General features: G+C 46.0%; 1 protein-coding gene across 1 annotated transcript in view; it reads left to right on the top strand.

The window, feature by feature from the left end:
• The first annotated feature begins 13,968 nt into the window (after window positions 1-13,968).
• The window catches only part of NT5E (5'-nucleotidase ecto), a 106,960-nt gene continuing 105,151 nt past the window's right edge, over window positions 13,969-15,777 (top strand). The window contains exon 1 of the mRNA XM_073675656.1: window positions 13,969-14,374. Coding sequence (XP_073531757.1) covers window positions 14,054-14,374 — 321 coding nt within the window. The 5' untranslated portion in view covers window positions 13,969-14,053. The remainder of the gene's footprint in view (window positions 14,375-15,777) is intronic.

Below are 15,777 nucleotides of genomic sequence, written 5' to 3' on the forward strand. Positions count from 1 at the left end.
AGAAATAAACAATACTTTCTCTACTAAAACAGGGATTAGACTAAAATTCAGTATTGCATGAATCAGTCTCAGGTTCTACCTGGGACACTGTCTCTACTAAATACACACAATCGGCAAAAGCTGAAATCAATGTGCCCATCTCAAGGTTTCAAGTTTATGTGAATTATTCTAAAGATCTGGAACAATTTTACCTAAACACTGTGTCACTATAGTGAGGGTGTTCTATAGGGACCCCTGAGATGGCACACTGAGTACAATCCTACCACTATTAACAATAACAATGCAAGAAACTATACCAATTGCTCTTATTCCCCTAGTATAGGGATACCCGGGTATCTTAAAGTTGCGGTACCATTAACCTCAGATGTGGTCTATCACAGGCCTGTGAATCACGGTGGCTGCAGCTAGTCCCGGAAAGGTTCCTTGTCTTGTCGGCCGATGCCAAGCCCACACGCCGGGGACTTTAGTCCTGTAGCCTCAGGTTAAGGTCTGGGAAGAACTCTTCACAAGGATTGTCAGTATCCTCTCAATGTGAATGGCACCGGACCCTTTCTCTCCTCTCGCAGTCACTCACTGTTTTCCAGACCACCGACCACGCGCTCCGTCACAGAGATGATATCCTCAGTCTCTTCCCCTCTCACTCGACACTTGGCTCCTTCAGCACAAAGTCTCTAGTCCACTCAGCATGGACTTCCACAAAACTCCAAAGAGCCACACAGCTTTCCCCAGCTCAGCACTCGTTCTTAAGCAGGGACACAGCTTCACCAGGGCCAGGGGTTAGCAACCCCCACAGGAAAGCTTGTCGAGAAAGAGTCTTGTTGCAGTTCAGTCCTCACAGTTATCCTCAGACGCCCTGTCCAGCGTCTCACACAGAAGACACCCTCAAAACACACAGGGTCTCCTGCTCTGCCCCTGCTCTGAGCTCAGCCAGGCAAAACTCACAGGGTCCTAATGCTCTCCTGCTACTATCACAGTTCACACTCTCACAGGCTGTGTCAGGACATCTTTCTGTATGGGAGGCTCTGTGGGGACATCATACTGCATGGGGTGATTTGTGGGGACTGTTTGGGAGATATCATATTGTGTGAGGGGCTTTGTGGGAATATCATATAGTGTGGCAGGCTTGTGCAGGCATCAAACACTGCGATGGGGCAACAGACTGCATGAGGGGATTTATAAGGATATCTTACTGCATGGGATGATTTGGGGAGACTTTGTGCGAGATATATTGTTTGACGTACTTTGTGAGGGAGCTTTGTGGTGATATCATACTGTGTATGATCGCTTAGTGGGGACATCATATTGTTTGAGGGGACATCATACTGTGTTAAGTGCTTTGTCGGGACTTCATATTGTGTGCTGGGATTTTTGTAAGATCATACTGTGTTGGGAGCCTTGTGGGGAAATCATACTCTGTGAGCAGCTGTGTGTGGACATCATACTCTGTGAGGAGCTGTGTGAGGATATCATAATGTGAGAGAGGACAAAATGCTGTGTAAGGTGCTTTGTGGGGACATTCTACTGTGCAAAAGGCTTTGCTCTGTCATCTTGCTGTGTGGGTGACGCGCCCCCTGGGCGGTGGTGTAATTGGCAGCCGGGCCTCTGCGTATGCCGGTGGGGGATAACACGGTGGCTGGCCCGGTCTGTGACCCAGGGCGGTCAGTAAAAAGGGGAATTTGTAGGGGATTTGGAAAGTTAATGACGCCACCTGTGGAATGTGGCAAAAGGGTGCCGCCGCTGCGGAGCAGTCCTCTGGAGCTGGTGTTATGGCAGAAGGGATAGTGTGGCTCTCCACAGGTAGAGCTAGCTCCAGGGCAGTGTAGGGGTAGATGGTGGATGCTAGGGAGAGACGGACACTCACACGGGGGTAAGCTTCAGTACCTTTACTGGTGATGCTGCAGGCACGGTCCAGGGTACTCCGGGCGAAGGGTGCACTTTTGGACTCTCCCCAGTGAGCGGGTATAGGGCCTCCTGATCCTTGTCTTTTCTCATTAAGCTTTTGGCCTGCCTGGAACTAGGCCTAGCTTGGTTACTGTCTCTCTCTCCCTTGCGCCTGCTGACGTAGTGGTATGGCCTTCTTTTGGAGATCACTCTCCCTGGACGTTGGGGCCTCCATGACTCCTAGCCCTGCTACTGTAGTCAGTGTTTGGCAAACCTGGGACCTGTAGTCCTCCAGGGGTTCCGTTGGTCCCTACTGGGTGTAAAGAGTCCCTGTAGGCGCAGACCCAGTGTCCGGTATATATCTCGGGGTGAGCCTGGTATGCTCCTCTGCCCCCTTGCTACTTCTTCCTTCTCCTCTCTTCCTCTTGCCTTCAACCACACTCAGGGCCCTCACTAGGCTTTCACTTGTGCTGTAAGCCTTGGCTCACCTAAGCACGGCAGCCAGCGTGCTGCCTCTTCGCTGCTCTCTGAGCGTCAGCACGCTCTCAGCTCACCCTGAGCTCTGTCCTTCTCTGTGTCTGAGGTGGTAGGGTGGAGGTGTGTGAATGTGTGAGGGCCTATTGTGGAGAAGTCCATCCATGCACCCTTCTGGGTTCTGTGGCACCAGTGCACAGCAGAGCGCCACATGGGGACTTCATACTTCATTGGGAGCTTTGCAGTGACTTCATACTGCATGGATGTTGTGTGGGGACATCATACTTCATGACGGGCTGTGTGGGGATATCACACTCAGTGTAGGCTGTGTGGGGACATCATACTGCTTATAGAACTTAGTGGGGACATCACACTGCACAGGGTGGGGACATCACACTGCACAGGGTGGGGACATCATAATGTGTGTGGAGTTATGTGAGGACATCACACTGCGTGGGGACCTTGTGGGCATATCATTCTGTGTGGGGAACTGTGTGGAGACATCATTCTGAATAGGAGCTGTCTGGGGACATCATACTGTCATGGTGGCCTGTGTGAGGACATCATTCTGTGTGTGGAGTTGTGTGAGGACATCATATTGCGTTTGGAGCTTGTGGTGATATCATTCTTTTAGGAAGGCTTTGTGGGGATATCATACTGCATGGTCGGATTTGTGTTGACTCCATGGGTGGGATATCATACCGTGTAGGGGGCTTTGTGGGAACATTGTACTGTGAGTGACGCTTTGTGAGACAGCATATTGTTTGAGGGTCTGTGTGAGGATATCATCCTGTTTGATGGAGGTACCTTGTGGGGACTTCATTCTGTTTGGGGGGCTTTGAGGAGACATTATACTGTGTGGGGAGCTTCATTTTAGACATTATAACTAGTGTTGAGAGAGCATGCTCGACACTGCTCAGTACTCGCCCGAGCATCACGCTACTCGGAATGTTCGGCGAGCACCGAGCATTTCCGGGTTACTCGGGCGGGAGCTCGGGTCTCCGCCCTGCATGTTTGGCGCTCTTTACAGAGCCAATGAACATGCAGGGATTGCCAGCTAGTCACTGTAATGCCGCAGCCATGTTGTTTGTAGGCATTACAGTGATTGGCTGGCCGCACAGCGTCACCTCGAGTATTTAAAACCGGGCGCCGCCATCTTGGACACAGTCGCTCCGGATCAGACAGTGTAGGGACAGCGCTGCTGATTTAGGGAGAGATATATCCTGCGAAATAGTTAGTGTAGGGTCTGTAAAGGCTGCCAGATCAAACAAACAGTCCTTCTCAGGACTAATATCCATCCCAGATATCAGGCAGGCAGGCAGGCTGTATAGGAGACGCAGTGGTTATACCAGCAAACGCTGCATTACAGTCCTGTGTGCTCCTGTTGCTGAAATTGCTGGACTTAGCTCCAGTTCTCGGGGGCCAGGAAAAATCCTTTTTTTTTCATCTAAATCCTCTTTTTTTTTTCCCTCCTTCACACTGTACAAATACCTGTCTTATTAACCTTTTGGTGTCCCCCCCCAAAAAAAAAAAAAGTGTGTCTCAGACACAAATATATCTGTTGAAAATAGTCTGGTGTAGGCCAGAGAAATGGAAGTGTGGTTTTGCAGTTCCATGGGCCATTTGTATCTAAAAAAAACAGTTTGAGTGTGTCGCTCACTGTTCAGCCGCAAATATATATATTTAAAAAAGTCTGGTATACACCAGTAAATTATAACTGTGGTTTTGCTGTTCCACGGTAAAAAATCTCTATTATCCTGCTCTTGGCATTTTTTGCCGTCAAAAAAAAAATAATAGTGTCTCCCTGATTTTTCAGACACAAATATATCTGTTGAAAATAGTCTGATGTAGGCCCGAGAAATACAAGTGTGGTTTTGCAGTTCCACGGGTCAAATCTCTGTATTATCCTGCTTTTCGCAATTTTTGGCCGTAAAAAATAAATAATAGTGTCTCCTGATTGTTCAGACACAAATATATCTGTTGAAAATAGTCTGGTGTAGGCCCGATAAATACAAGTGTGGTTTTGCAGTTCCACAGTTCAAACCTCTGTATTATCCACTTTTGGGCCATTTGTATCTAAAAAAAACAGTTTGAGTGTGTCGCTCACTGTTCAGCCGCAAATATATATATATTTAAAAAAGTCTGGTATACACCAGTAAATTATAACTGTGGTTTTGCTGTTCCACGGTAAAAAATCTCGATTATCCTGCTTTTGGCATTTTTTGCCGTAAAAAAAATAATAATAGTGTCTCCCTGATTTTTCAGACACAAATATATCTATTGAAAATAGTCTGGTGTAGGCCAGAGAGACAGAAGTGTGCTTTTGCTGTTCCACGGTAAAAAATCTCTATTATCCTGCTTTTTGCATTTATTGCCATAAAAAAAAAATAATAGTGTCTCCCTGATTTTTCAGACACAAATATATCTGTTGAAAATAGTCTGGTGTAGGCCCGAGAAATACAAGTGTGGTTTTGCAGTTCCACGGTTCAAACCTCTGTATTATCCACTTTTGGGCCATTTGTATCTTAAAAAAACAGTTTGAGTGTGTCGCTCACTGTTCATCCGCAAATATATATATATTTAAAAAAGTCTGGTATACACCAGTAAATTATAACTGTGGTTTTGCTGTTCCACGGTAAAAAAAATCTCTATTATCCTGCTCTTGGCATTTTTTGTTGTAAAAAAAAAAATAATAGTGTCTCCCTGATTTTTCAGACACAAATACATCTGTTGAAAATAGTCTGGTGTAGACCAGAGAGACAGAAGTGTGCTTTTGCTGTTCCACGGTAAAAAATCTCTATTATCCTGCTTTTTGCATTTTTTGCCGTAAAAAAAATAATAATACTGTCTCCCTGATTTTTCATACACAAATATATCTGTTAAAAATAGTCTGGTGTAGGCCCGAGAAATACAAGTGTGGTTTTGCAGTTCCATGGTTCAAACCTCTGTATTATCCACTTTTGGGCCATTTGTATCTAAAAATAACAGTTTGAGTGTGTCGCTCAGTGTTCAGCCGCAAATATATATATATTTAAAAAAGTCTGGTATACACCAGTAAATTATAACTGTGGTTTTGCTGTTCCACGGTAAAAAATCTCTATTATCCTGCTTTTGGCATTTTTTGCCGTAAAAAATAAATAGTGTCTTCTGATTGTTCAGACACAAATATATCTGTTGAAAATAGTCTGGTGTAGGCCCGAGAAATACAAGTGTGGTTTTGCAGTTCCACAGGTCAAATCTTTGTATTATCCTGCTTTTCGCAATTTTTGGCCGTAAAAAATAAATAATAGTGTCTCCTGATTGTTCAGACACAAATATATCTGTTGAAAGTGGTTTTGCAGTTCCACGGTTCAAACCTCTGCATTATCCACTTTTGGGCCATTTGTATCTAAAAAAAACAGTTTGAGTGTGTCGCTCACTGTTTAGCCACAAATATATATATTTAAAAAAGTCTGGTATACATACACCAGTAAATTATAACTGTGGTTTTGCTGTTCCACGGTAAGAAATCTCTATTATTCAGCTTTTTGTATTTCTACCATAAAGAAAAACAGTAATATTTTCTCCCTGATTGTTCAGATTGTTTAAAAGAGTCGGGTGTAGGCCAGAGAAATAGAACTGTGGTTTTCCTCTTCCACGGTTCTGATCTACTTTTTATTACCCTTTTTCCATTGATAGTGCGAGTGTAAGCTATTTTACTTACTTTACAATGAGCAAGGCGCGTGGCAAGGGACATGGAAGTGGACGTTCTGGTGATGGTGCGTGCAGAGGATGGGACCGTGGCCAAGGTGAAAATGTGCCACAACCAACAGCCACATCTTCTCGCTCCCACTTCTTGACTGAATTACTAGGGAAGCACAGAACAACACCAATATTGCGAACTGATCAGTGTGAACAGGTTATTAATTGGATAGCAGATAATACTTCCAGTTACCTGGGCACCACCACCTCCGGCCTGTCTTCCACATGGTCGACTCTTAGTAGCCGTGAGTCTCGACCACATACTCCTCCTCACCCTGATGCTCCTTCCTCCCTCCATGCCGAGTGTCGTCAGACAGCAACTGATCCCACACTTGGACACTCTGAAGAGCTGTTCACTGGTCCATTTCCAGATTTGTGCCCCTCGCCTGCTCCGCTTGAAGTGGTGGAAGAGGAGATCCCATGTAGCGATGCCCAAATATTTGAACAGCCACGGCCACAGGAAGTCGATGCTGGCAATTTGTCACAAGAGGAGGACGATGACGAGACACAATTGCCAGGAAGTGAGGAGGAGGATAGTGGTGCGCAAGTGGAAGAGGAGGAGGTGGTGGATGATCTAGTAACTAACCCAACGTGGCAGGAGGACATGTAGAGTGAGGCCAGCAGCACACAGGGGGAGGGAGGCAGAGAACCCCAACAGGCAGGAAGAAGCAGTGTGGTGGCCGCAGACAGAAGGCGGGCAACCGTTCCCCGTAACACCAACACGAGGGACGTTGCCAGTACAACCGGTAGGTCTTCCAGAGTCTGGAATTTTTTTAAAGACTCTGCTGATAACCCCAAAAAGGCCATTTGTACCACCTGCCATGCCAGCAACAGCAGGGGTGACAAAACTACCGGCCTGACCACCACCAGCATGATCAGACACATGGCAGCAAAGCACCCGACTTTGTGGGGCGAACCCCAGGGTCCACAACCAGTGTCAGCGGGTGTCACCACTGCTTCTTCCACTGTTGTGCATGCAATAGAACCCCCTGTTGTGTGTGCAAGGCAATCCCCTGTCCATACTGCATGCAAAGATGCCCCCTCCTCTCAGTCTTGACTTGTTATGGCAGTTTCTCAAGAAAGAGCATCAACATCCACGTCCACGTCCCACCGCAGCGTTTAACTGTCCATATCAAAGACCTTTGAACGAAAGCGGAAATTCGCAGCTAACGCCCCACAGGCCACAGTCCTAAATTTGCACATTTCACGACTGCTTACGTTGGAAATGCTGCCTTTTAGGCTGGTGGAGACAGAATCCTTGCGCAACCTTATGGCGGTGGCCGTCCCTCAGTACTCGGACCCCAGCCGACACTATTTTGCCCGGTGTGCCATCCCCGCACTACACAAGTACGTGTCCCAAAGCATCTGCCATGCCCTCAACAACGCAGTTACTGGGAGAGTCCACCTGACAATGGACACGTGGACAAGTGCTTGTGGCCAGGGACGGTACATCTCCCTGACGGCACACTGGGTAAACATAGTAGAAGCCGGGACCCAGTCGGACCTTGGGACGGAACACATCCTCTCCACACCGAGGATTGCAGGCCCTATGTCAGTCAGAGTTGCCCCCACAGTGTACAGTTCCTGCGCATCATCCTCCTCCTCCTCCTCATGTTCAGCCTCCATCTCAGATATCACCACATCAGTTACAAGCTGGAAGCACTGCAGTACTGCCGCAGCCAAGCGGCAACAGACTGTGCTGAAACTCCTAACCTTAGGTGAGAAACCTCACACTGCTTGTGAGTTGTGGACAGCTGTGAAGAGCAGGCAGATCTGTAGCTGAAACCGCTGAACCTACATCCAGGCATGGTCGTGTGTGACAATGGCCGTAACCTGGTGGCGGCTCTGAGGCGAGGCGAGATCACACACGTACCATGCCTGGCTCATGTGCTTAACCTCATGGTTCAGCGGTTTCTTAAATCGTACCCCGAATTGCCAGATCTGCTCGTCAAAGTACGCCGCCTGTCAGCTCATTTTCGCAAGTTGGCAACAGCTTCAGCCGCCCTTGCTGTGTTGCAGCAGCGTTTGCAGCTTCTGTCACACTGACTGGTGTGTGATGTCCCCACACGTTGGAACTCTACGCTCCACATGTTGCAAAGGATTTGTGAGCAGAAGAGAGCAGTTGTGGAGTACCAGCTGCAAAAAGGCCATCGATATTCAGGTCAGACTCCACACATAAGACCTCAGGAGTGGACCTGGATGTCTGACATCTGTACCATCTTGACAAACTTTGAGGAGTCCACCCAGATGGTGAGTGTCGATGACGCCATCATTAGCGTCAGCATTCCACTTGTCTGTCTTTTGCAACGCTCTCTGCAGAGAATTAAAGAGGAGGCATTGCAGCCAGAGTATGATGAGATGGATCAAGAAGCCGTAGCGGGCGATTACACACAGCCCAGCCTCATCTCATCCCAACGTGCATTGGGGGACAATGAGGGAGAGGAGGAGGAGGAAGAACAGGAGCTTGTATCATGCGCTGTAGACGGTAGTACTTGTACAACTGTCATATCGTCGGTTCAGCGTAGGTGGCCTGAGGACAGGGGTGAGGAGGAGGAGGAGGAGAGCATGGTCAGTTGTCATCTTGGTGAGGACACGGAAGTCTTGCCCGTTACCAGTCTGGCACGCATGGCTGACTTAATGTTATGCTGCCTTAACCGTGTCCCTCGCGTTGTCAAAATGTTGGGTGACAGTCATTACTGGTTGGTGACACTTTTAGACCCCCGCTACAAGGAGAACTTTCACTCTCTTATTCCTGAGGTGGAGAGGTCTACAAAAAATGGGGTAGTACCAGAATGCCCTTGCTGCAGAACTGTTCAAAAAGTTCCCATCTGAACACGCTAGCGGCAGAGGTCACAGTTCGTTGACCAACCAAGGCGTACAAGCGAGAGAGAGGCAACTCCAATCCAGCAGAGGCAGGGTAACACTGTCAACGTTCTGGGACAGTTTTCTGAGACCCGCCCAGCTTACAGGCCCTGAGGTGCGGGGTACTCTCACAAGGAGTGGAAAGTTTCAAAAGATGGTGAGGGAGTACCTTGCTGACCATACCAGCGTCCTCCTTGATACATCTGTGCCTTTTAATTATTGGGTATCCAAGCTGGACACTTGGAATGAACTCGCTCTGTACGCCTTGGAGGTCCTGGCCTGCCCTGCCGCTAGCGTGTTATCGGAGCGTGTTTTTAGTGCCTCTGGGGGGAATTATAACTGATAAGTGCAGTCGCCTGTCAACTGACAATGCTGACAAGCTGACCCTTATCAAAATGAACAAGGGCTGGATTGGGCCAGACTTCTCATCACCACCAAATGACAGCAGAGTAACATAAAGTCAAATCCACTGTGTTTTTTCGGGAGGTGTATTCACATGCACTGCTTCACACCCACACATCGGTATACGCTTCCTCATTTCGGCTGTTTTATGTTCTTCTCCTTATCCTCAGCCTCCACCACCAATATACCACCAGGGTGACCGTGGTCCGTGTTGCCATTATTGAAAGTTCCTCCGTCCTAATTTTTGGCAGCTTTTGCTTGGAAGGCATAAGCAAAGACTATGGGAGACCCACTCCCCAATAATGGGATAATGTTTGCAATATGCTGTACTGCATGGCTCTTGTAAGGGGCATTGTAAGTTCCTCTGTCCTAATTTTTGGACAGCTTTTGCTTGGAAGGCATAAGCAAATACTATGGGAGACACACTCCCCAATAATGGGAATAATGTTTTTAAGATGCTGTACTGTATGGCTCTTGTAAGGGACATTAAAAGCGTCTTGTTAAGCTACTGCGACCTCCACCACTTTTCCGAGGGGCATTAAAAGCGTCTTGTTAAGCTACTGGGACCTCCACATCTCTTCTGAGGGGCATTAAAAGCGTCTTGTTAAGCTACTGGGACCTCCACCACTTTTCCGAGGGGCATTAAAAGCATCTTGTTAAGCTACTGGGACCTCCACGTCTCTTCTGAGGGGCATTAAAAGCGTCTTGTTAAGCTACTGGGACCTCCACGTCTCTTCTGAGGGGCATTAAAAGCGTCTTGTTAAGCTACTGGGACCTCCACCACTTTTCCGAGGGGCATTAAAACCGTCTTGTTAAGCTACTGGGACCTCCATGTCTCTTCTGAGGGGCATTAAAAGCGTATTGTTAAACCACTCTGAACTCCACAGCTCTTCCAAGGGGCTTTGAAATGTTGTTTTTAATTAACTCTAACCTCCACGACTCTTCGAACGGTCATTGCATTTCCTCCTAATTTTTGGCAGCTTTTGCTTGGAAAGCATAAGCAAATACTATGGGAGACACACTCCCCAATAATGGGAATAATGTTTTTAAGATGCTGTACTGTATGGCTCTTGTAAGATGCATTAAAAGCGTCTTGTTAAGCTACTGCGACCTCCACCACTTTTCCGAGGGGCATTAAAAGTGTCTTGTTAAGCTCCTGCGACCTCCACCACTTTTCCGAGGGGCATTAAAAGCGTCTTGTTAAGCTACTGGGACCTCCACCACTTTTCCGAGGGGCATTAAAAGCGTCTTGTTAAGCTACTGGGACCTCCACATCTCTTCTGAGGGGCATTAAAAGGGTCTTGTTAAGCTACTGGGACCTCCACGTCTCTTTTGAGGGGCATTAAAAGCGTCTTGTTAAGCTACTGGGACCTCCACCACTTTTCTGAGGGGCATTAAAAGCGTCTTGTTAAGCTACTGGGGCCTCCACGTCTCTTCTGAGGGGCATTAAAAGCATCTTGTTAAGCTACTGTGACCTCCACGTCTCTACCAAGGGGCATTCAAACCGTCTTGTTAAGCTACTGGGACCTCCACGTCTTTTCCGAGGGGCATTAAAACCGTCTTGTTAAGCTACTGTGACCTCCACGTTTCTTCAAAGGGGCATTAAAAGCGTCTTCTTAAGCCACTCTGAACTCCACAGCTCTTCCAAGGGGCATTGAAATGTTGTTTTTAATTACCTCTAACCTCCACGACTCTTCCAACGGGCATTGCATTTCCTCCTAATTTTAGTCAGCTTTTGCTTTTCAATGAAAAGGTGAAAACTAAGGGAGACCCACTCCCCAATAATGGGTAGAAGGTTTTTAGTACGCTGTCATCCACGTCTGTTTCAAGGGGCATTGCACTTCCTCATAATTTTTGGAAAGCCTTCCATTCACTGCTTAGGCCAACAGTGTACTGGAGACCCAGTTGCTATAAATGGAAAAAACGGTTTAGTTAAGGCCTTCTGACCTCCATGTCATTTCGAAGGGGCATTGGATTGCCTCAAAATTTTTGGTAGGCATTGCTCTCACTGTATGCCCTATAACTGTGTAGCCGAACCGCTCCTTTTGTTACAGAAACATATCCTACAAGACATATGTGGTTGACTGGCCTGATATTGATGTGAATGGTCCCTGTTCCTCCTGCTCTTTCTCCTTTGCCACTACCTCATCCATCATTTATCACCTGAAGCTTTGTTTTAACCGGAGTCATAGAACTGGGATAGTAGCAGGAAAACATCCAGCAATCCTCGGAGGAGGTAGGATATGCGCCAAAACGCTGACCACCTCAGGCCTAGCCGCTACTACATACATGCGCTTGCATTCCAAGAAAACAAAGCAGATGCTAACTTCTATCATCATCATCATCATGCTCCTCACCTTGGCACTCTCAACTCCCCTGATGGAGAAGCCAGGGCCCACCGGAGGAGTCTGGTTCTCTGGTGGGCTCGTCCATTGCTGCCCTAAAGCAGGCTAAGAAAAGTGTGTGGGGGGGATGTTCCAAGGAGAAATAGGGGCGACTGGGGACCGTTTATGGACACTCGGCTGCCCCCAGGCGGCTGGGGACCGTGTGTGGACTCCCGGCCGCGGGGCGGCTGGGGACCGAGTATGGACACCCGGCCACCCCCTGGCGGCTGGGGACCGAGTGTGGACACCCGGCCGCCGGGGACTGAGTATGGATTCCAGGCCGCCAACGCAGCCATGACGTGGTGGCCAGATTCCGCCTCCACATGCCTAAAAGGCCCAATTTCAAGTGCAAGCAAGCAGTATGGTATTGCAGCCTGGGGGTGGGTGGGTGGTTGGCTGCATATTTGCGCTTGCATTGCAAGGAATGGGGGAGGTACAATTGAACAGTGCCCTGGGACAAGAACTTGCACGGGGATAGTTGCAAGTCGGCATCTTCTGATGCGGCAAGGATGACTTCTGATGGGCACACTTTTAGGCAGTGACCTGGGTGTCAGAGATGCTTCCAAGGGTCTTTCCCATGCTGTTCCCATGTCTTTTCAGCACTGTATGCATGTGTCACACAGCAAATGGCCAGATAAGGTTGTTAAATGTTAAAATGACATTTCCCGGTGAATGCATTTGTCACGGTTGAAAGCAATACAAAAGTGCAAAAACGTTTAAAAAATGTTACTTGTGAACATAGCCCAAGGTGTGGAGGAGTATTTTTTGGGGGGGTTATTTATTTTACCTTATACACAAGTCTTTACCCTGGAAAGGATGTTCCTTAACATATTTCACAGGAAAACAGTTTCACTTTCGTTTTTGAACGTTTTATTGTGAGCCCTTAAAAGTGGCTTAATACCTCTGACCACGTTGTTGACAGCAGTGACCTGGGGGGCAGAAATGCTTCCTGGGGCGATCCCCATGCTGTCCCCATGTCATTTGAGCACTGTCACTATCGTTTTGGGCACTTGTTAGGCTTTTAAAAGACTGCCGGGGGGTGCTGCCGCAAAAATGCTCGGGTCTCCCATAGACTAACATTGGGCTCGTTGCTCCGGTCGAGTACCCGAGTATCACGGCGAGCTCGGCCCGAGCTTTGAGCACCCGAGCATATTAGTGCTCGCTCAACACTAATTATAACCTGTGGAAAGCTGTGTGGGGACATCATACTTTGTTAGACATTATAACCTGTGGAAAGCTGTGTGGAGACATCATACTTTGTAGGAGGACTGTGCAGATATTATATTGTGTTGGGAGTTGTTGATCAAGGTACAAGGGCTGAATAACAGGAGGAGTATAAAGAACAATAAATTATATGGTTTTGATTAGCTTCTACTGATAAGAATACATGTTACAATAAGCCCTGTCATAACAGGTATTAGCATCAATAACTAGTCAACAGAATTAATTCTGCTCATTATTAAGTGAAAAAAACTAATACAAACAACAATAATAATAATAAATTGCAGAATTAAGTTTGGCCCTCCACAACAGTCACAGTCTCTCATGTGGCCCCTTGGTGATATTAATTGCCTACCCCTGCTCTGTATGGCCTACATATACTGTATATTACTGTATGTAAGCACTCAGCTATTCCTGGTAAAAGTTTGTGCCCATACAGTGCAAGGCCTCTTATCTGTTACATTTACACCTGTTGATCCTAATTTTACCAGAGGCCGTTTGTGCTTACTAGCTCCTAAGATGTAAGTTTAGTGTTGCCTGAGTCATGAGCTATATACACAAATTTGTTGATATAAATTAGCAAGAATACACGTGAAAGTGAAGATTAAAACACTGATCATCAATGACAGAGATATTACAAAGGGAAACATCTTCTACGGTATCATTCCATCACTGTATAAAAACATTTTCATATCCTTTCTCTGCTGCCCGGTAGGACAATAACAATGTTCAATTGTAGTATTGTCACTTTGAACTTTCCGATATAGCAGAATAAAGAATAAAAAAGTTTGTGTCTACGTGTCTATGACCAACTTTACTTTCTGTTGGTCACTGATCTGAGAACACAGATCATACAATTTTAAGAGAAGTTGTGGGTTGTAACGTTACTGTATGGATTACTAATAACAAAAACTCTAAGAACCAGACATGAGAAGTCAATTACACTGACTTTTTTATGCTTGTGAAGGAACACCTCCCAGATCCTCCTATGTAGAGTCCCCTCCTTCTGTGGATAAAATGAACTTTATGTTAGTCAGCCAGATGAATGCACAAGGAGTCTCCAGACCTGCACTTGCCAGCTGGTGGTAATGCAGCTTGTGTCTGTTCTGTTGCTGCTCTGCAGTGAGCTTTGCGCTTTTTCTGCGTCTTTTCAGATCACTATCCTGCATACGAATGATGTCCATGCTCGTATAGAGCAGACCAACAAAGACTCTGGTAAATGTGGCAACCCTGCGGACTGCTATGGAGGGGTGGCCAGGAGACTTACCAAGATCAAGGAGATCCGTGCCAGCCATAATAATGTTCTTTTATTGGATGGAGGTGACCAGTATCAGGGGACAATATGGTTCAATGTTTATAAGGGAGAAGAAGCTGCTTATTTCATGAACCAGTTAAAGTACGATGTCATGGTGAGTGACAGATCTAGCCTTATTAGCTTTCCCTTTGTAGCTGAGGCAGTGGAATAGCACACATAAAGCCGAACACCAGTGAGGTTGTGTGTGGCACAGTGCAAAGTCTCATGTAAAGAACTTAGCTTGAACCTGGGGCCAGTGTCACATTTTCCAACATTTCCTTTTACATGTATTTCTGTTAGGTACATTCATACTCATGTGCATTGCCAAGGAGTATAAAGTTGCCGACAGACTTAAATCAACAAAAATATAATTTCATTTCAAGTGTGCAAGATGTTGTACAGATTTATGAGAACTTGTAGCATGCACTTTACAAAACATTCCTGTATTGTATGACTGTTTCCACACAGTATGCAAAGGTGAATTTTATTGCTTCTTGTAGTCTCCATAACTCTGGACAAGTCTTTATCCAGACACCATTATCTCATAAAAGAGAACACAATACATGAATAGTGTGATTATCCGTGAAACTGTGTTCCTTTGTGATTTGTGAATGAACTGTATCTCACCTGCATGCCATGGGATTTATGCTTGATAACAAAGTACAATGCTTGTGATTGCCAACAATGGAAACAGTGTATCACTAACAGACTCAAGGACTGTAAATTCACATACTGTATCTCCTGTGGTGGTGACATATAAAAGAGAACCTTGATGAGAGACCCTGAATTATTTATATTTCAAGGTACAAAACTTATTGTGTTATCTGTGCGTCCACATAGGAAACTAGAGGAAGATCTTGTGCACTATGGTGGGATTTATCAAGTTTTTTTTTGCCAGTTTTGTAGAATCAAAAAGTTGCAAATTTTGTCGCATTCAGTTTTTGGGCTTTTTTAGCTTTTATTTTGACATGACTCTTGCCATGTTTATTAAACATTGTGTAACACCTTGATAAATTTGGGGAAAATGAAGTCATCTACTGTACAAGCACTGGCGGTAATGTATCAAGGCTCTGGCATCCGTTTGATAATGTGAAAAGTTGCACATTTTGGGGGTGCTCATTGTGGAACTCTAATACAGGTGGGCGTAAAGAGATATGTAAATAAGGGTTTAGCCAGATTTCTAAATTGCGACTTTTAAAACCTATAAAGAGTTGCATGAAAGGCACAAACGCACTCTTTTAACAGGGTGGTGTAAAAAGTTGTGTAAAATTTCTAGATAGAAGTGTAATATTTTATTATAGGCTGTATGTTTTATCAAGGCTTTTGTGACAGTTTTCTGGAATCAAAAAGTTTCAAATTTTGTCGCATGCAGTTTTTGGGCATTTTTCTCACTTTTTAATATGACTCTCCCATGTTAATCAAACATTTTGCAACACTGTAGGGGGAAACAAGCGCACAAAATATGTTAAAACCCCAATGAAGGAGGGTTGAAAAATATGAATCGGTTGTGCTCACCTG

This window comes from Phyllobates terribilis, unplaced genomic scaffold (genome assembly GCF_046119375.1).
Source record: "Phyllobates terribilis strain yellow unplaced genomic scaffold, ASM4611937v1 Scaffold_3__8_contigs__length_932513732, whole genome shotgun sequence".
In the NCBI taxonomy this organism is placed as follows: Eukaryota; Metazoa; Chordata; class Amphibia; order Anura; family Dendrobatidae; genus Phyllobates; species Phyllobates terribilis.